The following is a 25,604-nucleotide window of genomic DNA, read 5'->3' on the forward strand; positions in this document are numbered from 1 at the left end:
GGCAATTTTTCTGCTAACTTTGGTGGTTCTCCGCACCACAGCTACACCCTGGGTTCAGATTTATTGCTGTGGAGTAGTAGCAAGAAACATTTATAGACTTCGGTTGGAAGATACGAACTTCAATTCAGCTAACTTAGGCCAAGAGGGCTTGCTGGTTAAGAGGGCTTGCTGCTGCTCCGGATATGATTTGTCAGCGGGAGGTAACAGAAAAACATGCACCCCTCCGTCTAACCACGACCATGGTTTGAACGCGAAGCTTGCTCGTGATAGGTTCTTTGGTTTGCCAATCCCACACTGCGAGTATGTTCTCCTCTGGAGGAACGCACGACTTATCTATAATAACCCCCGCAACTCTCGGGTGTGCACTCCGCAGGCCTAACTTTTGAATTTGGGGTGCATGGCGCGAATCGGTACCTGCTGCTTGGCGTTCCCTTCCACCGTGTCGAAATGCAGCAATGCGATAGAAGCCGGCCTCATAACACGAGGTATCGAGGTTCGATTCAGGCCACGGGAAGCGTTTTCCTCTTTCACTCCAACCACGATCATTCATCATCATCTTCAAGGAAACTTGGCTTTCCTGCAGGGCGCATTGTCGCTACAGACGCCGTCAGTGAGTACAATAAAGCACCGCTTTAGTAATTTCCACCCCAGTGCTTTGTGAACATGCGGCAAAATGTTGACACACCGGCATATCCGTTTTTCAGGTATCTCGAAAGACGCGCAGTGACGCAGGGATCAAACCTGCCTCTACCTCCATATCAGCACAACGCCTCCAACGGGTAACCGTGGGGGCCAAGTTAATTGAAATAATATTACAATAATAACAAAAAAGAACAAAAACATTAAGGAGCCGCCAAGCATTTTCTCCTGAGTCCCTTGGTACGTTCGGAGGCCGCTTAACAAAGCTCCCGCGTCAATAACCATGATCTGACCATCAACGTCAGGTTCCGTGTGAATTCCCGGTGTGAATACAAGCCTGCAGTTTATAAGCCAGTTGCTTTGTTTTTGGTACCAACTGGGGAAATAGCTTCTGACCTTGTGTAGCTAGAAAATGAAAAAAATTGTCAGTTCTTGTGATATATTTTCAATTATAAAAGAACACCATCCTGGGCCAGAATGAACTGAAATGCTATCAAAAGGTAGCGCTTTCGAAGGAAGCGAGAGCGAACGGGGTGATCGTGCTCTGTTTACAGTCTAGAAAAGTCCGCCCTTTACCCGCCCTATTTAGACCTTCGCGTTTATGGGTCTTCCGCGACGCCAGAGGCAATTACTATGCAATTCTACGCAGCCAGTTTTGCGCGTGAGCTGCTTCTCAGCCGGGTCTGACATGCTGACATACGAGAAAAAAGGTGTAGCGACTTGTCACCCCGCCATTAGAAAAGTAGAGGCCTCCTTGATAAGAGACATTCGACAGGCGACCGGCATTTCTGAAGAAAGTAAACACTGAACAGAAGTGAGGGATCTTGCGACGTCGACTCCGGAACACGTGTCTCAAGTGCTCAGTTTATCTCCCCCGGGGAATTCGCTGCATTTCACTTTACAAGAGCGCCCGGCTGCTTCACGTGCATTTCCTGCCTTGCAATAAATCTGCCAGAGGACTAGACGGCACGGAATATGCATGCGCGCTTGGTGAAGGCAGAAAAATACACGTAAAATACTGCAAGCTCTGCGTGCATCCACCGTAAAGCTTATCATCAGGGCGTCGTCCCTTATTGGTCTCTTTAAATGTTGCTAAGCGGTTTACCGCATCGATGTTCGGAGGCACGAATCGTAAGAACCGGGGCAGTGAGTTTGGAACTATTTTCTCTCGGGCAGTTAAAGGGTCGTATCGTTCGGACTCTTCTTGACGCTTTAGAACTGCGTACAAGTAGCAGCGAGGCAAAGCGTTGTATCTTGTTTACACAAAAAAAAAAGCACACGCGTCCTGCTCTGAACACCTGGGAGCACTGAACGCCGCTTCACATAAAACCGTCTGCCTCGTGTCTGCCTGACCATTGGGCTGCAGACGGCGCGCGTCTCGTAAGAGTGGTGCAGCTCTCGGGAACTAGGGCAGGTTTTGCGAAGAGGCTGCAAGACGTACTCCTGGGAAACTGGCAAGTCTCTTCGGATATATAGTTTTAGCGTGTTTGTGAATCGTATCGATGTTTGACATTGGGCCCACCTATATGGAAGTTCTGGCTTATTACTGTTGTATTACTGGTGTGCACGCTTGACATTCTACAACTGAATGCATATTTGGTCCTGTTTTGTGGAGTAGATTATAGAGTGGCTTCCCTAGTGGTTTGACCGCAAAACTGTTCCGAGGAAAAACAAAGCATTTGATGCAATCTATCTAACGCGGGCCAAAAGGTGTCGTATATTTCTGCGGACAAGTATTTCAACATTTATTCAATGTAAAGGTGCGCTTTTAAGTGTATGTTCATCTGAAATCACTACTGCAGGTATACATATCACCCGCGTAGGACTTGCTGACTATATTACCGTGATTTGTTCAAAACAAAACGCCCCTTACTTGCATTCCCTTCTTCCATCTATGAAAGCAGCCACGTTCAGCCATTCTACCGATTACTACGAGAGCGTGTTGATCAATCCTATTAGAAACACTAATTAAAGAAAAGACAGCTGTACGAAAGACGCAATGCTGTAGATTTGAAACGCCCGCATTACGTTCGAGTGGTATGAAGCAGTACATTCGCATCGGCGTACTAGGCTACCAACAGTGCTGAAATGGGTTCTCCCAGCAACAGCATGGTTCTACACAGTAGCTCCCAAACGTGTTAGAGTTAAAGTACCATCACAGACTTTTGCAGAGGTTAAACTAACTATATACACAAGAAAAGAAGCAGGGCTATCGACCCCCTTAATGTCGTGGCCAGCTTTTTTTGGGTTCCCACTTTCTTAGCGTGCTGTTGTTCAAAAAAGATAAACGAAAACAATAGGAATATTTATAAAATTTGTGCCTGGCTTAACCTATACATACCGGAGATTGTAGCAGCAGGCTGTGTTTTTTCTGGCAGAAAGAAACAGTAGATGCAGGGCAACGGCAGACTTTCCAGCAGTAGGTAGCCTGCACTTGCGCAATGCGTACTCAAATTATGTTCATCCGGTTCTTGTTTTCTTTTTGTCAAGTTTGTACCAGCAGCTTTCTTCGCTCAAAGTAGTATTTCGTGCTTCTACCGGCATTCCACCTCACTTTTTGTCCCTGCCCTGGCGGCAACAGCTCTGGAAATCCAGAGCTGTTGCGCAGTAGTTGTCACGACGCTAATTTCTTCAAATAACCTGTTAACATGGTTGCAAGCACCATGGGTGCCCTTCGCTCAGTGTGGACAAATACTCAGAATCATGCTATGCTAATGCGAAAAGAATAGGTTTGATCACCTTTCCTTACTGCCTCGTTTTTTAACTGTCATTACAATCCTTGTGTCTCATCGTGAAAGCTGCACCTGAAGTAATAATGTGCTTTTGTCTGGCCTTTTTCAATAGGGCGGTTACGTTCAGCTGATGACTATCTCGAAATGGATAAGTGCGCAGTTGTCGAATAAGCCACGTGTACAGTTTCGGATTGAATTTCTTGACGTGCTGCCGCGAGATGCAAGCAAAGGAACATCCGCAACGAACTCGAGTGCGGGTTTGCGAAGGACCCATTTTTTTTAGTTGTACGTGCTCATCAGTTTGTGTTCTGTCGCTAAATAAGGGAAACTCTGTGGTCCTGTAACGCATAATTACAATATTGTGAAAGTTTCGCGCTTGAGCGATTCTACGATAACATTCAAATTTTCTACCTGAAGACATCGTGCGCTGTTGTCTTCCTAAATTTAACATCGGCGTTCGCTACCTCGATATAATTTTATGCCTCTTAAAAAAGTGTAAGCATGTGACTGGATTGAGGCTGTTTATTTTTACTCTGTTTCCTCAACGCGCACCGTTTTTAAAAAAATAACACGGTTTTTGAAATTACGCACTCTAGAAACCAACGTATTTTTATGGTTTCCTTTCTCTTCGCAGACGTTAGTAGCGACGCCTATAAGGGGATATAGTCACTAAACATCGCCAAAAGAATAGAATGGAATAGGAAATTGACCACCGTTCACTGAAGTGGCATTATTTTTCGAGCTGCAAAGTAATCCACGTGTATATATAAAAATAGAGTCAGTCGTGACCGCCTTCAAGTCACTGTAGTAACGAAACCCTAGGATGGTGTAGGCGGAATGGTCCATCAATAATTTGTGTGGAAATAAATTTATTTTTGAAAATTTTTAAAGCGAAAAAGAAATTAGAAAAAGCATGCTTTGCGGGTGGAATCTCAAACCGCGACTTCAGAATGCGCGCCCGATGCCATACCAGCTAGCATACGAGGAGGCTGTGCTTCCTTTGACTTGCATGGGTACTTTTATAAATGTGGTATCATCTTACGCCTGGTAGTGGTTTTTAGCGCCCCTCCTGCAACTCTGGGCAATGTAGATAGTCTATTAATATTAACCCCAGGGCCATGAATTGAGCGCCTTCAGCGTTGAGAGAGCAGTCAACTAGCTGGTAGGCCTGTTATGCTACGCATGGCACCAAGACAGCCAGAGCCGAGGCCCTAGCCCTAGAATATCGAAATAAGAGCACGTTCAATGAATGCAGAAAGAAAAGGCAGCAGTCGTGAATGCTGGGGAAGGCCTAAGGGGAGTACTTGATTTTTTCTGTGAAATGGGTTCTTTTTAAATGTGTAAAAGACGGAAAAAGCGAGACCTTCGTAAAGCGGGACCTGAACAGATGACCTTCAGAATGTGCGACGCGATATCAACTAGTCTAACAAAATTCACGCGCTTCGCTGTGAAACATTTAAAGCAGCGAAAAAATATGGCTGCGTATATCTGCTCACTTCGCTGTAACTGTCGTCACAAGACGATAGTCTTCGGTCGTTTCTGCTGCGTAAATATTGCTTCTATTCACCTCCCACCCCTCGTGCTCTTTCCCTCCATTTCGGTCATTCCACGGCGGTGGAAGTTTGCTAAAGTCAATTCAATTGTCCCGCGTTCCACTGCTCGCGCCATCAAGTGAAACTTTTTGTTGCTATTGAAGTTGGAACTATACCACGAGTTCAGGGCTCGCGCGAGCTCTCCTTGTATTTCTAGGTCAAAATTTTTTTCAACTCGTATTTTTTGTATTCCCAAATATCAAGCACACATTTATTTTCAAATACAAGAACAGTGCGAGTAGAGTTCGAGCATTGTTGTCATGCTTCAAATATGCGGAATCTTTTCTTTTTCAATAAAAATGTTGGTAAGTATGAAGTGTGTTCCCACATTTAGTGGTTTTTGAAATATTTATCTATATAAACCTCTGGCTGAGGCGTTGTGCTGCTGAGCCTGAGAACGCGGGTTCGATTCCCGGCCGTGGCGGCCACTTTTCTGATGGAGGCGAAAAGCGAAAATGTCCGTGGGTTCAAGATTTCGGCGCACGTAAAGATCCCCAGGCGGTCAAAATTAATCCGGAGCCTTCCACTTAGGCGCGCTTAATCACCTGTGTACCGTCGGAGCGTAATACCTCTCCATCAATCAATCAATCAATCAATCAATCAATCAATCAATCAATCAATCAATCAATCAATCAATCAATCAATCAATCAATCAATCAATCAGTAACTTAGTCAGTCAATCAATCACTCAATCAATCAATCAATCAATCAATCAATCAATCAGTAACTTAGTCAATCAGTCAGTCAGTCAGTCAATCAGTAACTTAATCAGTCAGTCAGTCAGTCAGTCAGTCAGTCAGTCAGTCAGTCAGTCAATAAATCAATATAAACGTCTCCTTCAAGTATTCTTTTACTTTTAACCGCAAGGCCGAGTCGTGGGACACACACACATACAGGCAAACCAAAATTTTCTGCTTTAACTTGCACAACAAAGACTATTGTATTTCAAACCCAACGACCACACGACATGTCTATGTCCAGCTTGGTGATCGGGAAAGGAGATCAGGTCAATGTTTTCCTGTTCATCTTACCACTTTGACGGTTCTTCTAAAAAAATGTTTTAACAATCGCGTTAAGCGGTAGTAGGGCCGGTGTGCTTGGTCGTTTTTTCTTCCTGTTTTTTACGAGTTTATATCTGATTAGTATAGAATACCAAATAAACACCAATCCCTAACGTAACATATCACCGAGCGTTCAGTCAAAGTTAAGGATATGGCTGCCCCTGGAAGGCGGTAGCGATGCATAATTAAGGTAGGTTGAAATAGTGAAACCGCGATTTTTACAACTTCTATTTTAATAAGCGAATTAACATACGATGGTGGGGAAAGCTGACGGTACCAGGGAATACATTGCCCACCGACTGCCATCTTCTTGGGATGTTTCACAACACATTCTCAATGTCTTTCCGCCCTCAACAACAACGTTAATATGTAGCGGCCTGATTTTTAGAAAATATTTGGACGTACTTTTTTTAAAACTCCGACCGCTAATATGATATTTTTTTTTTGTCCTAACAGAGCAAAAACTTGTCGGAATGTGCTCTTGGTACGGTCCACCGCAATTTTCATCGTTACCCCGACTTGCCTTTCAGTAACCTAGATATGGCCCGCTCCTCACTCATACACAGGGTGATCAAAGTTAAATTGACAACTTTGTTTAAAATTAGGCGCTTAGATTTACGTGAACCCCAACTCTACAGTGACGTTATGCGAGCAGGGGGACACAGAATGGGGTGGTAATTATTGGTTTCGGTGGGCTAATTAAGTAAAATTGTAAAACTAACTTTCTGTGGCAGCAGTAAGCAGGCATATTTGTTTTAAAGAGTTGGACACAATCACCTTTCTACACACATTCATTTGGCAGAATCCTACAAGCGCATCCGTAGCCCGGGATATCGAACTGCGAATTTTAAATACCGTTCGTATGATTACGCATGCAAGGCAGTGGGGACCGCGCAAAGCTCCTCCCTTTTGTCCCGTGCTGTCTGTGTCCGGTGTTTAGTTTGACAACGGGTTGGAGGCATAGGCAAAAGTGACAACTGCCCCTCTCTCACTCTCGGCTGGCTAAATCAGAAAAGACAGCGGTTCCGCGTATTGAAGTTTGCGATTACTCAGGCCAAGACTGAAAGGGTGCCAGTTATCCCTTTTGCCGATGCCTTCACCCCTTGTCAAACTAAACACAGAACACAGCAGGCACGTGACAAAAGGAAGGCGCTTTGCGGCGATCCTCACTGCCTTGCATGCGTAATCTAGCGAGCGGAAACTAAACTTCGTAATTTGATACCGCGGACTACGAAAGCGCTAAAAGAATCTGCCCAATGAAACTGTTTAGAAAGACGATTGCGTCTAACTTTTCAATGCAAACATGCCTGCCTACTGCAGCAACTAAAAATTAGGCCACTGAGATCCATAATTACCACCTCATTCTGTGTCCCTCTTGGCGCCCAACCTTACTGTAGAGTTAGTGTACACGTCAATTTAATCACGTAATTTACAGGGAAACCTGTCGGCTTAACTTTGATCACCCTGTGTAGGGTAGCGTGCTTTCCGTACATTGTGATGCACAGTTAAAGTAATTCATGAAAGAGACGTGAAGACAACATACAATTTTGTTCAATTAGCGAGAACTAGCCTTTGGTAACTCCCTCAGCTTCATTCCAGACACGAAAGACATTTTTTAACTAAAAAAAGTACGCAAGAACTTCTGAAGGCCTTTTATGTTTCGCAGTACAGGGACGTAATATGGGCAGAAGTTATGTAATGCGGGCCGGCATTGAAACCGTTGTTATCGGTGTATCGACGCACGTTAGCGTTGAAGGGATACGCTCAAACGGAACTAGAGGGCCCACAATCGCAAAGTCGTGTTTCTTGCCTGCGGTTTAGTTAGGCGGTCGCCAATCACACACACAAGATATTTTGACGATAAAAAATCGCGAAAAAGTGGCTGGGAGTCACTTCGGCTTTGTGTCGTTTTATTGTGTCGATTATTTTTTTGATGTTTCGAGTAGAATTGATGTAATTGTTGACGTCGCAAAGCAGTCTTTTTAGAGAACTAAACATGTATTTTGTGTTCATGGCCCACTTGGGCGGTATTCAGAGAATCGGTGTGAACCTAAAATTTTCAAAGTGGAGCCGAGTTTACAATTTACCACGCTAACCAAACTCCCATGCACTGCACAATTTTGGGTCGACACTAGCATCCCCTTTGTGAACATTAAGTGTATCAAGACTCTTCTGCCCAAGGTTGCCTCTGTGGCTTCTGGATAGGGCTCAACATAAAATGGCCAATCTTTCCAAAATTTTCCCTGCCTTCTTGGGATCCGTGTGCCAGACGCCGACATAGAGTGTGCATTTTGTGCCCTGCCTGGGGGTATGGTCCTAAAAGCAAAAAATCGCTCTCCGCACGCACTTCCATTCTCTAGCTACAAAATGACGTGATACGGCGGCGTTGCAACTGCACTACTACCGGCGACCACTGACCGGAAACGTCCGGGAAGAAGAGCCAAGGAGGAATAATTGAGGACGCGCCAAACAGTTACGTGACCCCACGCTAGCGACGCTACCGAATCTTGGCGAACGCCTTGCTTCACCAGCGGAGGAAGCGCTTCGGTTTTTCGCCAGCTATGATACTAGTATGCTCGCCAAAGTAGGGCGGCATCAACTTAATTTTTACTCGTGTCACTCATTGTAGATATTGGTGTGATCATTGACCATTATTTTGTCGCGATGCCAGTTTTCCGCAATAACTGCAATTTATAACACCACAAGTGCCCTGTTTCTGTTCACGCAGGGTCCGATAAAAGTGCCAAATATCTTCCAGGCGCTGAAATTATCCACCGAAAGACATCGTATCCAGGGCGTAAATTAGTCGCTGAGAAACTAACCCTGGGAATTGAAGGAAAATAAACACCGTAAAATGAGAAATCATTCAAATGTGCAATATAGAGCGATATCTCACCCTACCCTTGATAAGCGAGTGCAATGGTCTTGACAAACAGTGCTGACTTAGGAGAAAGTCGGAGAGAGTATCGCAAACCGTTGGCCACATCGTGGAGCGTGTCTTGAGCACCCTCCCTTTGTGAGAGGCAGTGATATCATGCCAAAGAATGAAGTGAGCAATCATTACATCTGTTCTAAAAATCAACGAACACTTCGTCGAAATGACCACAATAGGGGAACGCGAAGCTTTTCAAAATAAAGACCAGCACCGAACGAACCAACTTAGAAGCGAGCGTTGCCTACTAATTTTTGACGATTAGTATGTTGGTAACGTGATTCCTAGCTTCTCGGTATGGGAAGGTGGCGTGAAGGGGATCTACGCACTCCTGATACTGACATGGCTTTCCCTAGCGTTCAACCATCACCGTCGTTAGGCGGAGGGGTGCATTTTCTGTCTAATTTTTTACGTCCGTGTACCCCTTTCGAGATTGAAACTGCTTCGACAGCGCGGGAATGACGCAATTGTTTAGACGTCGGCCTCATAACGGGAGGGACCCTGGTTCCCTTTTCACCCCGGGAAGCATTTCTATTTTTTTAACTTCACCACACGATCACCATAAACGTCACAGAAAGTTGGCCTTCCTACAGTGCGTTTTGGGCAGACTACAGACGACATCATTAACAGGTTGAAAACTTCGCTTTAAGAAACTGTAAAGTGATTCCGACTGTAATCATGAAACACTGCATTTATTTCCACACAGCACAGTCAAGTGAGTGAGTGCATAACTTTATTGAGCCCTAGATGGGGGTAAGGGAAGAAGTGAGATGGGAGTCCCCTTCATTCTTCCCCCCTCAGACGGCGGCCAGGAGTCCTTGCACCTTGGCGGCGTCTTCGGCCATCTGGACGGCTCGGAGTTGAACGTCCGGGTCTGAACTGAGTAGCACGGTCTCCCACTGCTCTGAGGAAGTGATGTCTAGTGCTTGAGCTGTGGTGTTCACTTTAAGGGGGCAGGCCCATAAAATGTGTTCAAGGTCGGCCCTTGCTGAACATAATTTACACTTATTTTCGTATAGACCGGGGTAACAATGACTGTACGTCACCGGGTTCGGAAAAGTGTAGGACTGAAGTAGACGCCCTGCTACTGACTGCCACTTTCCCAAGGTGCGATGAGGGGCGGGATATCTGGCCCTCCCTAATCTGTAATGGTCGATTATCTCCCAATAGGTCACCATGCGGTTCCTACCCCCCGTGCGAAACGATGCCTCAGGTGTTTCTGGGCAGTCTCGGAAGCTCAGACCTCAAGCTGCCTCGTGAGCGTTTTCGTTCCCCGGAAGTGCAGAGTGCGCTGGTGCCCATACCCCTCGGAGTCTTACTTCTTTGAATCCTCTAAGGATTCCTTGGGCCTCGGGTGAGATCCTTCCGTTTGCGATGTTTACGATTGCAGATTTGGAATCGCTTATTATGTATTTCGCTCTCGTAGAAGAAAGCGCCAGTGCAATGGCTGCCCTTTCTCCTACCTCCGGAGTGTCCGTGCGGATCGTTGCCGAGGCTATGCAATGGCCCGGCCGATCGACTACTGCCACGGCCATGGCGTTGTGTCCACAATATTCGGCCGCGTCCACGTAGACCACGTCACCAGATCGTTCGAATCGCTTTTGGAGGGCTTTGGCTCTTTAATTCCTGCGCTGTAGGTTATGCACGGGATGCATATTTCTGGGCAGAGGGTTGTGTATATACGTGCCCTCTGCTCGCTAAGGATATCCACCTTTTTTCCTTGTTGAGCCGCACAGTCAACCTTACCGCTCGGTTGAAGCTGTCTCCGCTAAATATTGCCAGTAACTGCAATATGGTAGCAATATGTTTCGTTGCCAAGGTATTGGTGGTGTACACACGCGCTCAAAGACTATGACCATCACGCACCATGTCAGCGGCTCCCATTATTTTCCCTGTGTGTATACGTCACTGTTTTTGTGAACAGCTGCTCAATTAAAGTGTGCTTCCCATCCCCCACGGGGGCAGCGTCTGGGCAAGTGCTCCGATGGCCCTTCTCTGGATTGTGGTTGTAATCACTCACGCGTTGCCTAAACCACGGCTTATCCGCTTGCTGCGGTGCGTACTCTGGAAGGTGGTGGCTGCTCTCTCCTGGCTGCGCTTTCAGTTGGCTACTCTGCTCCCGACGACGGCCGCTGCGCTTTTCTTGTGTCCATCGAAAGTGCCCCTCCCCCTTCTATAAACGTCTTTCTGTTGTTCGTTCATAAATGGAGGGGGGGGGGGGTGGAGTTCTAAACTGTTGACGGCGGAAGAACCCGTCCGCCAAAACAAAACCCTACAAGAGCAAAGAACGGCTCCCGTAGATTGCTCGAGCTGCGGAATGCAGGAAAAATGAATTGAATTCAGAAAGCCTCCACCGTCTTTCTCGTGGGTGGAGCGAAAAGGGAGGGGAAGAGCGTGAGAGGTCGGAGGGGGAGATAAGGTAGGCAGAGGCGGCAGAAGACTATCTTCTCTGGATAATACTTGCAGCGGATTAAGCAGACACAGCCATTTTTTTGGTTTGTTTTAAGCTATAAATGGCCCATTAGGCGACAGACAGTGCCCGGTATACATATTCCCCGGCACAAAAACATCCTCCAACCCTCCCATTGGGTGCAACTCTTTTCCTATCGCGCTCTCTGCGGCAGTATGTTCCGTTCCGCTGTGCTGTCTGAAGAGTATGCATCATCGGAGGCCGGAATCTTAGCTGTAGGGAAATGTAGCCGTCCACGCCCGTACACCGTAGATAGCCCTCAGATAATCTATTAAAACATTTCTGGCAAGCAAATATCGAAGGTGCACTCAGCAGCATTCGATTGGATATTAACGATTTTCCACTCCAAGTTCTTGAGAGGTGCTTAAGCACCCTCATAATTACCTAAAATATGTCCGTTTGTTTCTTTTGTGGGAAGATGTATTTTTTGTTGTGGTGGTGTAACCTATCGTCCACCTGAAAAACACACTTTATCCACAATAGGGGAAGTTAATTTCTTCCATGGCATTTCTGTTAGTGAAGGCGAAAGATAACAATAATAACGTAAGATAACCTACATTTCTCTTTTTACGTCCAACAGCATTGTCAAGTTCCCTTGAGAACATCTCGGGATAACCTGCACCATGTTCAGCAACGTCGTCTTACTCAGCGTCGTCGCCGTGGCTGCCACCAGGGCCGCGGCCACGGTCACTGCGCTCAGCGTGCGCCCATCCATCGAGCAGGCTGAACAGCGGGCCCGGGAGCTGACGCAGATACTGGCCGATCTGAAATGTGAGTCTCCCTTTGATTGCACAGCAGCTGTAAAATGGCGGTAGTGGGACAAGGGGTGTCCTGTAGTGGCGGCGTGTTCTCTCCAGCAGAGCGGGCTGTTGTCGCACGGCAAAACCGTGTATAGATAGGAAAAAAACCACGTTCACCTCCTGCACTGTCGTGGCGCAGGCGAGGGTGGCACAGAATGTGCCGCATGATATAACGACTGCCGGTGAATGAGTGAGCGGCCAGTGCAGGATAGCCTGTCCACAAAGCGAGTACGAAAATTTGTTGAGTTTAAGACTGACGTTGTGCCTCCCAAGTCATACCGGACGTCGCCTATATCGGTCAAACGGTGCGCTGGATGAGCTGAAACCTTCACTAGCACAGGAGGAGTTTAAAAGGAATAAATGTACACCCGCTTATTGCAAAAAGCGAAGCCCCCTAACGCGGCCTGAGGACCTCTGAAGAGGCGGAAATGAGATAGAAGGAGAGTGGCAAGAACATGCAAAGAAGGGCAGCCAACAGCAGTTCCCAATGCCTGCTTCGTTGAAAATCAGCAGAGGGCCAAGCAGGTGCTTCCTGTGAGTTGGGGCTAAAAGCAGTCTGAAAAAAATTAAATAATTTTCCACTTTTACCGCATGTCACTTCTTGTGAGTGCTCGGCATGCTTCAGTGATATATTTCGCGCATGCATAATCTACATGTACGCGAAGTGATGGAGGCCTTCCCTGTAGGAACAGAATGTGCGTGAGTTACCGGTCCTTTTCTTTCGCTTGGGCAGTGAGAACCCATTCATGTTGGTGAGTTGTGTGGTGCTGCCTTTCCGTGCTTTAGTTGTTGTTTTTTTCCGTGTACATTCCTGATGCCAGTGAAACCTCCACATCTCATCTGTACGAATACGTAACTTACTGAGGTAGTACTTTTGTTAAGACAGTCGACAATTTAGTCCCCCCAACAAGAGATTAGTTTCCTAAAAAAAAAAAACAGTTGCGATTTTAGTCCTCGTCTCAGGCCTCGTCTGGCTTGTGGTGTTGAAGTAGAAACGAATTCCTACAAGCTCGCGCTATTCACCATCCATATCCAATCGCTACACAGAAATCATGCGCCACGGTTGTCAGAGCAGCCTCCTCCCTCCTTATTCAATGTACGCGATGCCAAACTGTGGCGCATACTGCAGACAGAAACGTACTCCAACACCCCCAGCCTTCATTTACGATATCCTACTTCATAATTCTGCAACAGCCCCACCTACCATACCCACCAATTAAACACGCCATGTTGCATGGGCATACCCTAACAACAAGAATATCCTCCTTTCATTCTTAACCACAAAGCACAGCTATAGAAAAGTAGTTTCCACATTGTGGCTTGTAAATGAAAAAGACTAAGCGTTGCTAGAGGGAGCTAAACTTAAATCATGTCATTAAATATTCGTTGATGTCTCTGACGCATTTTTTGCATCTGAGATAATTTCGGCCAAATATTTTGATGTGACATAATGATAATAACCAGATCTGAAGGTGCACGATTAGTAATACCTGTGGCGTCAAAGACTGCAGTATTGTCATTCTTTGAAAGACCGTCGTATAATGCACGGGGCAGTGCTGAGCAATGCATGAGAGATATACTGACGCAATTTAAGAAGGACGAGGGAAAAAATCCTCAGCCCTTTCACTCGGTGAAGAAGGACGAAAAAGAGCGAGAGAGAAACTTTATTTCAAGACTCCAGTTAAGTGCATTGGGTGACCGGAAGCCGCAGCCTGCCGGTGACCAAGGCATCTAGTTCCGCGAAACTCGCCTGCGTCTGCAAGTTCCAAGCTGCCCAGCGCCTCGTTCCAGAGCTCGACTGCGGGTATTAAGGAATATGTGTCTTCAGGGCATATCCGGTGCTGCACCTGCAGGACAATTTGGTTAGGGGTATAAATTCGGGTTAAACTGGTTCAGTGCAGAGCGACATGACAGTATGTTCACCTGTAGCAGGCGCCACGGACGTTTTTCGGCGTTAATAAGATCCCGATATGCGGGCGGATACACTCGGCCAGAGAGGCGATAATATGTGATGATTTCATGATAGCTGTGATGATTTCATGATAGAAAAGTAGATCAAACGCGGAGTAATTCTAGAGTCGTCTTAGCGGCAAATTGTCATATGATGTATTGCGGAGACGTTCGGCTAAACAACAGTTACAGCCGTTCTCTGTAACCCTACACCACCCGTAGACACCAGACAGAAAATCTAATGTTTACAACCTCATGGTGAACTATTTATTTATTTATTTATTTATTTATTTATTTATTTATTTATTTTTAATACTGCCACTCCCAGCTTGAGAGCATTGCATCTGGGCACAACAAATACAATGCATTGATATGCCACAGTAGTTACAGGGAACGAAGATAAGAATGAGGCACATAAAACAAAACGTTCATCACTCGATGACGCTTAGTCACAAAAAACTTTCCGTTTTGCATAAAACCACCGGCATGAATTGTATAATTCTAACATTTTCAACACAAGATGTCAAAAGAAGCAATCAAGATAAAACATTAATGAGGCACATAAAACAAAACGTTCATCACTCGATGACGCTTAGTCACAAAAAACTTTCCGTTTTGCATAAAACCACCGGCATGAATTGTATAATTCTAACATTTTCAACACAAGATGTCAAAAGAAGCAATCAAGATAAAACATTACAGAGGCTAGGACACTTGAATAGACGGGAAAAAAGACAATAAAGACTCAAATATTTCATCCTTGAACATTGTAGTACTTCCCGAGAACTAGGGAAAACTAAGGCGGAACACATGAAAATGGGACAAGGGTGCGAAAAAGTACACTTTTTAGTGAGGTAATAATCAGAGGATAATATACATCATGTGTATCAGCCCACAACGTGAGTTCACAGAAAAAACGGTGAAGTGTTAGCTTTCACTTAACTCGTCAATTATTTTCGTGAATTTAGCTGATGAACTGAGTCTGGTGATGTCAGGATCCAACTGGTTCCATTCTTGTATCGCATGCGGGAAAAATGAATATTTAAATGTATCATTGTGAGGGAAATATTCTGTTAAAGGGTAATCGTGCTGGTGTCGCGTTCGGCGGCCCCGTGAAAATGAAGTATACTTGGTAACGACAATTTTATAAGAGTTATGAAGCAACTGGAACAGAAATTTAAGACGCGCCTGCCTTCCCCTAACTGCCAGTGTATGCAGGCCAGATGCCGATAGTAGCATGATAGTAGGTTGGTCGTTGAATCAGTGCACCTATACTTATTAGATGCGACTGCACCTCATTCACTCGCCTTGTCCCTCCATACGGCGTTGTTGTTGTCCGTCCACACCCCTCCCCATTCTCCTCGCCGCGCGAGCTGCGCTCTCCGCCGCTCGCCCCCTCTCCTCTCCGATAGCGAACACTCTCTCGCGAGGGGCATTGGATTGGATTCGATTGGGTAGGCTTGGCTTGGCTGAGATTGGATTTGGATTGAATTAAAGTGGATTGTGTTGGATTATGTTGCGTCATAGCCGCGCCACGTTGCGTCATAGCCGCGGTCATTCCAGCACCGGCGTTCCGATTTCCGTCGATGCGTTGAATGGAGCCTAACAATTCTGCTATCGCCCGCGCAACCGTAACAAGCACCGATCACTGTGATAACAGGGATGCTAGCACCACTGAAGACAAGGCCGCGTGCTAAATAAAGAATACATCATACGCGTTCCTCACACGTTTCACGCAATTAGAGAATCAACCCAACGGAAACACCAACTGAACCCCCAAGATGCGTCGCATCTCCACAGGGTTCCCCTGGCGGGAAGGTGGGGTAATTTTTTGAATGAGTCTAATACCTTTTCGCTGCACATTTTCTAAAGTCATGATAAGCGTTGTAGTGTCTTCGTGTTTTCGGCGACCTAATCTATAATCTAGAACAAATTGCAGTTTAAGTTCAGTGTTCCTTTAATAATCTGTTTTCGAAGGAACTTCGAGGAGCATTTCGGAAGTTCTAAAAAATCGACGTCAATAATAAACGTCCATATGTCTTGATGTCCTTGAATGATCTGCATGTATTCCTGTTGGCCGAGGTAACGGAGTTCCATTTTGTTTTGCTTCAAGCTGCCATTCTACCACGGCACTGCACCGATCTCCTTGGCGCCGGGCAGAGGACGAGCGGAGTGTACACAGTTTTCCACAAGGCGGCGGGCCCTTCCGGTCAACCGGTATACTGCGACATGGACACTGACGGCGGAGGATGGACGGTTGGTCATCTCATTTCATTATACCCTGAAATGTATTTTGATTGCTCCCCGTGTGTTTTTTAAATTGTTTACTGGTCTCTTGGCTTCCGAGTGGACTGTGTCATGGGGTCATTGCTTTTGTTGTTTTTTTCTTTAAAAATAATTCAGTGTACTTGCTCTCGTACAAAACTCGCCTAAAGTAGTTCCCTACGGTATCCGGAATATCCTTTTTTGTTGTTCTTGTAACCGCAGAGCCGCGTAAAATAATGTCAATATCGTTTGTACAAAATTTTTCGGCACGTTTGCACAACATCGAAAGTGTAACGCCTTATGAACCAGTGCTCGTTTTCGGAAGAAACGTAATGCTAAAACCTTTGCGTTGCACGTGCATGCGCCAAGTCGGAGCGAAATAGGACTGCCATATATTCTCCCCTCCTTGCCGCAGATTCCACCCTTCGCAAATTCCAAAGAACGCTGCAAACGGGCTCGGCCCATTCGAAGTTTAGCTGGATAAGTGTAAAATGTGGAATCTTAAGCCCCACAGGTGAGTGCTTCAAGAAAAAAAAGAACTTCAGTAAAAAAAATTCCCGCGCCTTCCCGCGAGGGGAACACGATAAATGCAAAGCATTGGGGCCTCAGTACTGATTGAAGGCAGTGTTGCTTCCATCGCTTCTTCCGTAATGCTGGAGTAGCAGACACGAGTAAACGTGGGCACGAGCGTCAACCAAGGAAGGAAGGAGCAACGCAGTGACTGAAACACGAGCGACCGCTAGCCGCTATATTTGCAGTGCGCGCAGTAGAGAGAGAGCAGTACGGGGGGGAGAGCGCGCATGCGCAAGCAGCGCGCGCCCTTCCACGCCCCACCGCGCTGCTATCACGCACCTGTTACGCCGAGACCGCGACGGAGCCAACGGGCTGACTACGACGCATGCGCGCGCCAGCTGCTGTTGAGAGAGAGGAGGGAAGGAGAGGCGCACCTGCTGCGAACGCGGAGCTGTTGACACCGTTCGACGCAGGAAGAGGCGAGGCTAAGAAATGCTCTGCATTTAAAACGTGTGTCTCTATGCATACCAGGAAAGAGGCAGTCACGTGGCGATGGTTGCAGACAAACAATTTCTCAAGACCTGTTTCCCTCAACCGCTGCTATCCAGACCTTTACTCAAACCTCTGCTCTTTGTGCAACAGCAGAGCAGACCTACACCGCATCGGATGTGGTCCTGCCATGAGTTCAAAAAAAAATAGGACCGCCTATAATAGCAAATCCTATGTAAACACACTTAACAGATAAAAATTAAGACTGTAGAACAAGGGGAGACTATTATGTTCAGCTCCACACCGGAGGCACAACTCACAGCAGTCCACATGGCAGAAGCCGCCGCGAGGATCCAAGGAATCCTGGCGAATGGCTGAGGGAGAGACCGTCCAAGTAGTCTACCCTTCCGAACCCATCTCGGGCATCAAATAAATTCATCTCTCTCTCTCTCTCTCTCTCTCTCTCTCTCTCTCTCTCTGTGCATACCCATAATGCCTGAACTATCTCTTAATAGCAGTTGTACGTATTGATTCTTGGCCATGGTTAGTAAGCTCAGTGAGGCTGTTTTGCATGGTGTGAATAATCTCAAGATGAGATGGCGATGGACTTGTTGAGCCAGTTTTTTTTTCATTCACGAGCTATATATCTGATGCCCGTTTCATAATATACACGATCTCCATTTAGGATCCCGGCAATGCGACAAACATTCGTGTGATTCACGGTGTTAATGTTTACGGTGTCATCCCCACACCTCTTGAAGGGCAGAAAAAAAGTTCAACCTCTTAGGCTTAATACGAAATTCCGTACTCGTATAATTTTATTTATTTATTTATTTATTTCAAAATACTGCAACCCAGGGAGGGTTATAGCAGGAGTGGGTACAAAAGTTTTTGTACAATGCAGATGTGGGATCAGTGTAATGTATCTACACCGGGTTAGGAAAAATAAAACAAGAAAACCAAATAATACATATTAATTACATCGAAAGCAACACACATACAGTAGCAAAATTTAAACAGTTATATTTTACAGAGGCGCCATACACTATAATACAATGGGAAGACAGTGATGACGTGAACACTATTGCGATTATTGCGATTAGACCACTGTCAAAAATTGCTGCTGCGGCTGTGCACGAACAGAGCCAGGCAGGGCATTCCACCACTCTATGGTGCGGGGAAAGAAACTGTATTTGAAAATATCGGTTCGGGCAAATATTGATGTCAGGTTAAGATAGTGATGGCTTCGCGTTGATAATGGTCTCGAAAATGTGAAGTGAGTATCGCTATAAGGGGAGTGCACGGCAGAATGTAACAATTTTAACGACTCGATGCGCCTGCGTTCGGCAAGTAGGGTTAGATTAAGAGACAGCAAAGCAGAGGTAGGCGAAAAATGTCTGTCGTAACAGCGGCATATAAATCGAATGGCTTTTCTTTGAACTGATTCGATTTTATTAATTTCGAGCTGCTTGTGCGGGTTCCACACGGGTGAGGCGTATTCGATTATTGGGCGGATTAATGACTTGTACATAATGAGTTTAGTATCTTTAGGAGCTTTAGCTAAAACACGACGTAAATATCCAAGTTTTTTTAAGGCTTTAGCAGTTATGTAGTCTATGTGTTTCACCCATGATAATTTATTGTCGAAGATAACGCCAAGATACTTGTAATTATTTACCCTAGACAGCGTGCAGTTGTTAAACGAGTAGCAGAACTGGGAAGAGGATATGCTGGTAGTGAAGGTTAGTATAACAGTCTTATTAAAATTAATTTTCATCTGCCATTTACTGCACCAGGAACAGAAGTTAGCAAATGATTCGTTGAGAACTTGGTGATCGTTTTGCGAGTTGATTACTTGATATAACACGCAATCATCTGCATAAAGTCGTATACTGGAATTTATGTTACTCGGAAGATCATTAATATACAAGAGAAATAACAGTGGTCCAAGGACTGAGCCTTGTGGAACTCCTGAAGAGACATCCATAGTAGAAGATTCAGCAGAATTAAAACAAACAGATTGTGTGCGCTCGGAAAGAAAGTTAGAAATCCATTGAACAAGAGAAGGATTTTTTAGTATTGCGTTTAATTTACACAGTAATTTAGAATGAATGACGGTGTCAAAAGCTTTTGAAAGGTCTATGAATATGGCATCTATTTGGCTTCCGGAGTCCATGCTGCGAGATATGTCGTGTGTAAATTCTACCAGTTGCGTTACAGTACTGAAACCACGACGAAAACCGTGCTGAACTTTTGAAAGTATGGAATTTGACTCAAGGTACTCCATTATATGTTTAAAAATTATATGTTCGATAAGCTTACATGAGTGTGAGGTTATAGAGATGGGCCTGTAGTTCGAGAACAGTTGTCGATCGCCCGCTTTAAAGAACGGAAGTACCTTCGCATGTTTCCATGCTAAAGGGACAGTGGCGGTGGACAGCGATTTCTGAAAAATGATGGTGAGGTAACGGGATGTCCAAAGTGAGTAGCGAACGAGAAATGCATTCGGGATATTATCCGGTCCCGCGCCTTTTTTAGTATCTAAGTTCAAAATGAGGTTCAGAATCCCTTGCTCACTCACTGAAACATCGGTAATGGGAGAATAGCAAGGAGCATTCGAAAACGGAGGAATTACACTGTTATCGTCCGTAAAGACTGAGTTAAAATACGTGTTGAAAGCGTGTGATATCTCTTTAGTATCTGAGATTATTTGGCCTCCGGAAACAAATGAGGTCAAATAATAAACAAATAATAAAAGAAATAAGAGCGCACTGTAGAGCTTTTGTTTGCCTGCAGGTAATCCAGAGGAGAGGACAGTTCGGGAATCGGGTCTACAACTTCTACCGCAACTGGACCGAGTACAAGCGTGGCTTCGGTAATCCATCTGAAGAATATTGGATTGGTAAGTAGTCAGGCAGGTGCTTGAGTGGAATGCACATGGGGGGATGGTACTTTTGAGTAGGTAGTACGCCAAATTCTCTCTTAAAACAAAATGGGTCTTGTAGGACCACGGAAACAGACGGAATGCTACTGCAATTGAAGTTTAAGACTAACAGTATTTGTCTATCGCTAGGTGGTAAATAGCTAAAACTCGGTACAGCCACTCAGTTTATTTACTGCGATTATTATTTATCCCACAGGAAAGCCAGTTACGTTACTGCCGTACTGAATATACAAATGCAAAGCAGTTTTACCTTTGTGTGTTTAACAGGATAAACACAGATTACTTTTATTAGTAGTAATAAACGCACCGAAGCACGGGCTAAGGTGAAGTAGTGGACGGCTCCAGATTATTTTCTACCAAGTGGGGATCTACAACGTGTGCCGAAACCTCAACACACAGAGGTTTTCGCTTTTGGCCTCCATCAGAGAAGCAGCCACCGCATCGGGGATCGAATCCGCGACCTTGGGCTCAACAGCACAACGCCATAGCCACTGAGCCACCGCGGCGAGTAGCCGCATAAGACAACGATCTCAGCTGCGCTCATTACCGAATACCGACGTTTCGAAGGAGAGTAAGTCACAATACGTGCAACTGAGGGGGGGCACTAGAACAGCTTTTTTAAGGCGACCGTAAGTTCAAAGAGGCGACGAGTTGTCCTGTTTCTAAGGCCCAATTTGCTTTAGTCATGTCCCATGAAACCTGGCAAAGTAAAGTATCTTTTTTTTGGTACAGTACTTAAACAGTGAGTGAAGAGATTGTAACAGAAGTCGTAAAATTGCACCATTCGTATCCGTTAATCTACCTGTAATGGTTGCGGCGTCGAGCCACCTGGGAGTGGTTTAGCGTCAGCGAGCGCACCTGCCTTTGTGTCCGCTGTGCGCCATTTTACTCATAGCGTTAACGTGCCTGTGTGGCAGAAAAGCCGGCGTCCTCAGCGGCATTGACCGCGAGCGGAGAAACCGTAGCGCCACCTTGCGGTGTCCACTGAAACTACCGGATTTGTAAGGCTGTGGCCCAAGAGATGGTGTGCAAGCATAGGGACCGATAAAGCCCCTGGAACCACAAAAGTGCCGCCATAATGCCATCAGCGGGTGGGGCGCTGGCAACGTTGGGGTGTTGTTGCCAGATAAGGTTTAGCGCTGCGGTCGCGTCGTCTGATTCGCATAGAAACCGCTGCTTGCGCGTGTGAACGTTCCTCCAGCTGGCGGATAAGAACCTTTTGGTATGTTATTTGAGAATTCCGTGTAACTTTCCAACCAAATGAGAAACAGGTTACAGAAGAGTGTTTTTGTTTTCCACTGTACTATATTAAAGGGACACTGAAGTGAATTTGCCAAGCTCCCGTTTTTGTTTGCACTGTGTAGACTGGCTCAAATTAGCACGCTTTTCATCGTTTATCCGGTTGACAAGTCGGTAATTATTTTACAAAGCGCGAAAGAAGAAAAACTACCATGCGCGGTTTGCGGCGGCCGCATCAACTAAGGCTGTGACGTTGGGAGGAGGGGGCACCGTGATTGGACGATACCCAATGTTAGCAATCAAACAAGTTTCGGTTTCGGTTTCGGTTCTGTAAAACACAACCGATGGCGTTGATGGATGGGCATTCTCAATATCTCAGTAATCATCCTACCGCGCTTCTGCCATGTTGTCGCCTGTAAAATGCATAAGATAAGCCTCCCAGGACGGCTTGGAATCGTAGCATTCACTAGCAGAGGCCTACGCAGTGCATGAACGCCCTCCGCGTCCCCGCAGACGCTCAAATGCCATGCGCTTTTCCCCCCTATTTGGAGCTTGCCTCACACATGCCTGTATCGTAAAAAGCGTGTTCGCACCAAGCCAAGGGTCTGTTGATTCTCGCCTGTGCCCACTGCCCGCAAGCAGTCGGTGCTTATGGCAACAGCACGCCAACGAGAACTCGCTAGCGCGCCAGTGCCAGCCTGCGCGCGTTCTGTGGACTAGTTCGTGGAGCAATGAACGTTGCGGACCAAAAAAAGGTGAACTCAGTATAGAAAACATCGGCGGAAAACGAAAAAGTTAATTTATAAAAAAAAAGCACGCAATGGCGGGGATTCGAACTTGTGACTTGCAAAACACTTGCGATAACATACCTAGCACTCCAAACCACTGGGCCACGAGCGAGCGCTGCCCACCAAGGAAATATAAGGTATATAATGTATATTCAGTTTACACTTTTATGTAGTTTTAGCATTCCAAGCAGCTTAGGTGACTATTTGTTGTTTTGCGCTCGTGCAGTAAGCATCCCCCAAGTTTCCACAATATCTCACGTCTAGCAATTGCATTTCTTAGACGGAAAAACGTTCGCAGATGCGTAGTCGTGCTGCTGGCCGCTGTGCTTGTTCGCCCAGCGCAAAAAAGTGCTTCCCGCACCCTAGTTTTACGCTGTACGGTAAAAATATCAGTTGATGATTTTATTTCCTTATACCTATATTGACTTCGCTGACTCTTCTCCCGCCTTCAAGAGGCCTTATATTTTGCTACTGGCGTACCAGTCAGCGAAGCGTCGCATGTGCGCTTGTGCAGCGCTTGTGTGAAGCGACCTTGTCTTGGAGCTAGATATAGTGTACAAACTAACCAAGTAAAGAAAGGAACATTCTTCCATTCACAAAAGTGTCCTGCCGACCTACCTCTTTATCACCCCCTTTCTCCTCTCTAATCTTTATATCCCCCTCCTCCCTCTCCCCACCGCACTGGATTGTATGCAGGTGAGCCCCCAGTTGGGCTCAATAATGTCCCCAGTGCACTTCCTTTTCCTTTTCACCGGAACCACCTAAGAAGAAGGCTTCGTTTCAACTGAACGAACGAATTGCGACGACCCGTCGACGGCCGGCGGACGAAACGCTGGGCCGACTGACTCTGTCTGAAAGGGACACTGAAGTGATATGTAAACATTGCGGGATTACTAGCGCAAATTGTAGTCCGGAGTCCCCAGGTCATGTTTCGACCACTCTAGGCGCGTTTACGCGATTTTATTTAGTAGAAAAACTAATTCGAAAACGCTGTCCTCCTCTCTTTACGCTCGCCCATTTTCTGTGGCGTTTTCGTGTGACGTCAGGACGGGATGAGCTGGCAATTGGCTGCGCCACGGCTGCGCTACTGCCACTACTGCACGGCTCCCCGGCCGACAGAGTCAGTCGGCCCAGCGTTTCGTCCGCCGGCCGCCGGCGGGTCGTCGCAATCAAGGAGGTTAAAAAAAAATTGCTTGGTCGCAATTCGTTCGCTTAGTTGAAACGAAGCCAGGACACGTTTGTGAATGGAAGAATGTGCCTTTCTTTACTTGGTTTGTTTGTACACTGTATCTAGCTCCAAGTCAAGGTCGCTTCACACAAGCGCTGCACATGCGACGCTTCGCTGACTGGTACGCCAGTAGGAAAATATAAGGCCTCTTGAAGGCGGGAGAAGAGTCAGCGAAGTCAATATAGGTACTAAGCAAATAAAATCAACTGATATTTTTACCGTACAGCGTAAAACTAGGGCGCGGGAAGCACTTTTTTGCGCTGGGCGAACAAGCACAGCGGTCAGCAGCACGACTACGCATCTGCGAACGCTTTTCCGTCTACGAAATGCAATTGCTAGACGTGAGCTACTGTGGAAACTCGGGACCGCTTACTGCACGATCGCAGTGCAACAAATAGTCACCTAAGCGGCTTGAAATGCCAAAACTAAATAAAAGTGTAAACCGGTTGTACAATATATACCCTATATTAGCAAGGCTTCCGCGTCCCGCTCCGTGGCCTAGCAGTCTGGTGCGCTAGGAATTCACCCCGAATGTTTTGCGAGTCACGAGTTCGAATCCCCGCGGGTACGTGCTTTTTTTTTTTTTGTAAGTTAACTTTTTTGTTTTCCGCCGATGTTTTCTATATTGAGTTCACCGTTTTTGGGGCCGCAACGTTCATGGCTACACGAACTAGTTCACAAAACGCGCGCAGGCTGGCACTGGCGCGCTAGCGAGTTCTCGTTGGCGTGCTGTTGCCATAAGCACCGACTGCTTGCAGGCAGTGGGCACAGGCCCGAATGAACAGACCCTTGGCCTGGTGCGAACACGCTTTTTACGATACAGGCATGAGGGAGGCAAGCTCCAAATATGGGGGAAAAGCGCATGACATTTGGGCGTCTGCGGGTACGCGGAGGGCGTTCATGCACTGCGTAGGTCTCGGCTAGTGAATGCTACGACTACAAGCCGTCCTGGGAGGCTTATCTTGTGCATTTTACAGCCGACAACATGGCAGAAGCGCGGTACGATGATTACTGAGATATTGAGAATGCCCATCCAACAAAGCCATTGGTTATGTTTTACAGAACCGAAACCGAAACCGAAACTTGTGTGATTGCTAACCTTGGGCATCGTCCAATCACGGCGCCCCTCCTCTCAACGTCACACCCTTAGTTGGTGCGGCCGCCGCAAACCGCGCATGGTAGTTTTTCTTCTTTCGCGCTTTGTAAAATAATTACCGATTTGTCAACCGGATAAACGATGAAAAGTGTGCTAATTTGAGCCAGTCTACGCAGTGCAAGCAAAAACGGGAGCTTGACAAATTCACTTCAGTGTCCCTTGAAGGCTGGGGAGCCGTGCAGTAGCGCAGCCTATTGCGATCTCGGCTCCTCCCGACGTCACACGAAAACGCCACAGAAAATGGGCGAGCGTAAAGAGAGGAGGACAGCATTTTCGAATTAATTTTTCAACTAAATAAAATCGTGTAAACGCGCCCAGAGTGGTCGAAACATGGGCTGGGGACTCCGGATTCCGGACTACAATTTGCGCTAGTAATCCCGCAATGTTTACATATCACTTCAGTGTCCCTTTAACGCCATGGGGAAGCAAAACGTCTTCCCGAGCGCAATAAAGTCACTGAAACTTCGTGCACCGCAGCTCAAACTTGCACGCATTGTTTGGGTGAACGTCATCTCTATCACAAGCTGGCTGTTTTTACCAAATAGTGTCAAATCCCCCCCCCCCCCACGTTTATCGGGAAAGTTTTCAAACATGCAGTGGTGAGTAGGGTGCATATCAGCGAACATCTACATTGTTAGTACGCCCCAGTGGCATACACTGAATATCTTTCCGGGTTTCAGGGAGCGAAGAAAGTGCTGAAAAAAATACCAAATCATCAAGGAAGGAAATGTAAATGTTTAATGAAAAATCTATTTTGATGCTCAAAAGTTAAAAAACATTATATCCTTAAGTGGCCTCGTCCTAAG

At 46.2% G+C, this 25,604-nt stretch overlaps 1 protein-coding gene across 1 annotated transcript in view; it reads left to right on the top strand.

Moving 5' to 3' along the window:
• The first annotated feature begins 1,735 nt into the window (after positions 1–1,735).
• LOC144147278 (techylectin-5A-like) overlaps positions 1,736–25,604 on the top strand; it is a 31,751-nt gene continuing 7,882 nt past the window's right edge. Inside the window, exons 1-4 of the mRNA XM_077679376.1 lie at positions 1,736–2,093; positions 12,007–12,197; positions 16,290–16,432; positions 20,240–20,345. Of these exons, the coding sequence (XP_077535502.1) occupies positions 12,050–12,197; positions 16,290–16,432; positions 20,240–20,345 (397 nt within the window). The 5' untranslated portion in view covers positions 1,736–2,093; positions 12,007–12,049. The remainder of the gene's footprint in view (positions 2,094–12,006; positions 12,198–16,289; positions 16,433–20,239; positions 20,346–25,604) is intronic.

The sequence above is a fragment of the Haemaphysalis longicornis genome, unplaced genomic scaffold (genome assembly GCF_048455015.1).
Source record: "Haemaphysalis longicornis isolate Haplotype H1 unplaced genomic scaffold, Haemaphysalis longicornis Haplotype H1 scaffold_7, whole genome shotgun sequence".
NCBI lineage: Eukaryota > Metazoa > Arthropoda > Arachnida > Ixodida > Ixodidae > Haemaphysalis > Haemaphysalis longicornis.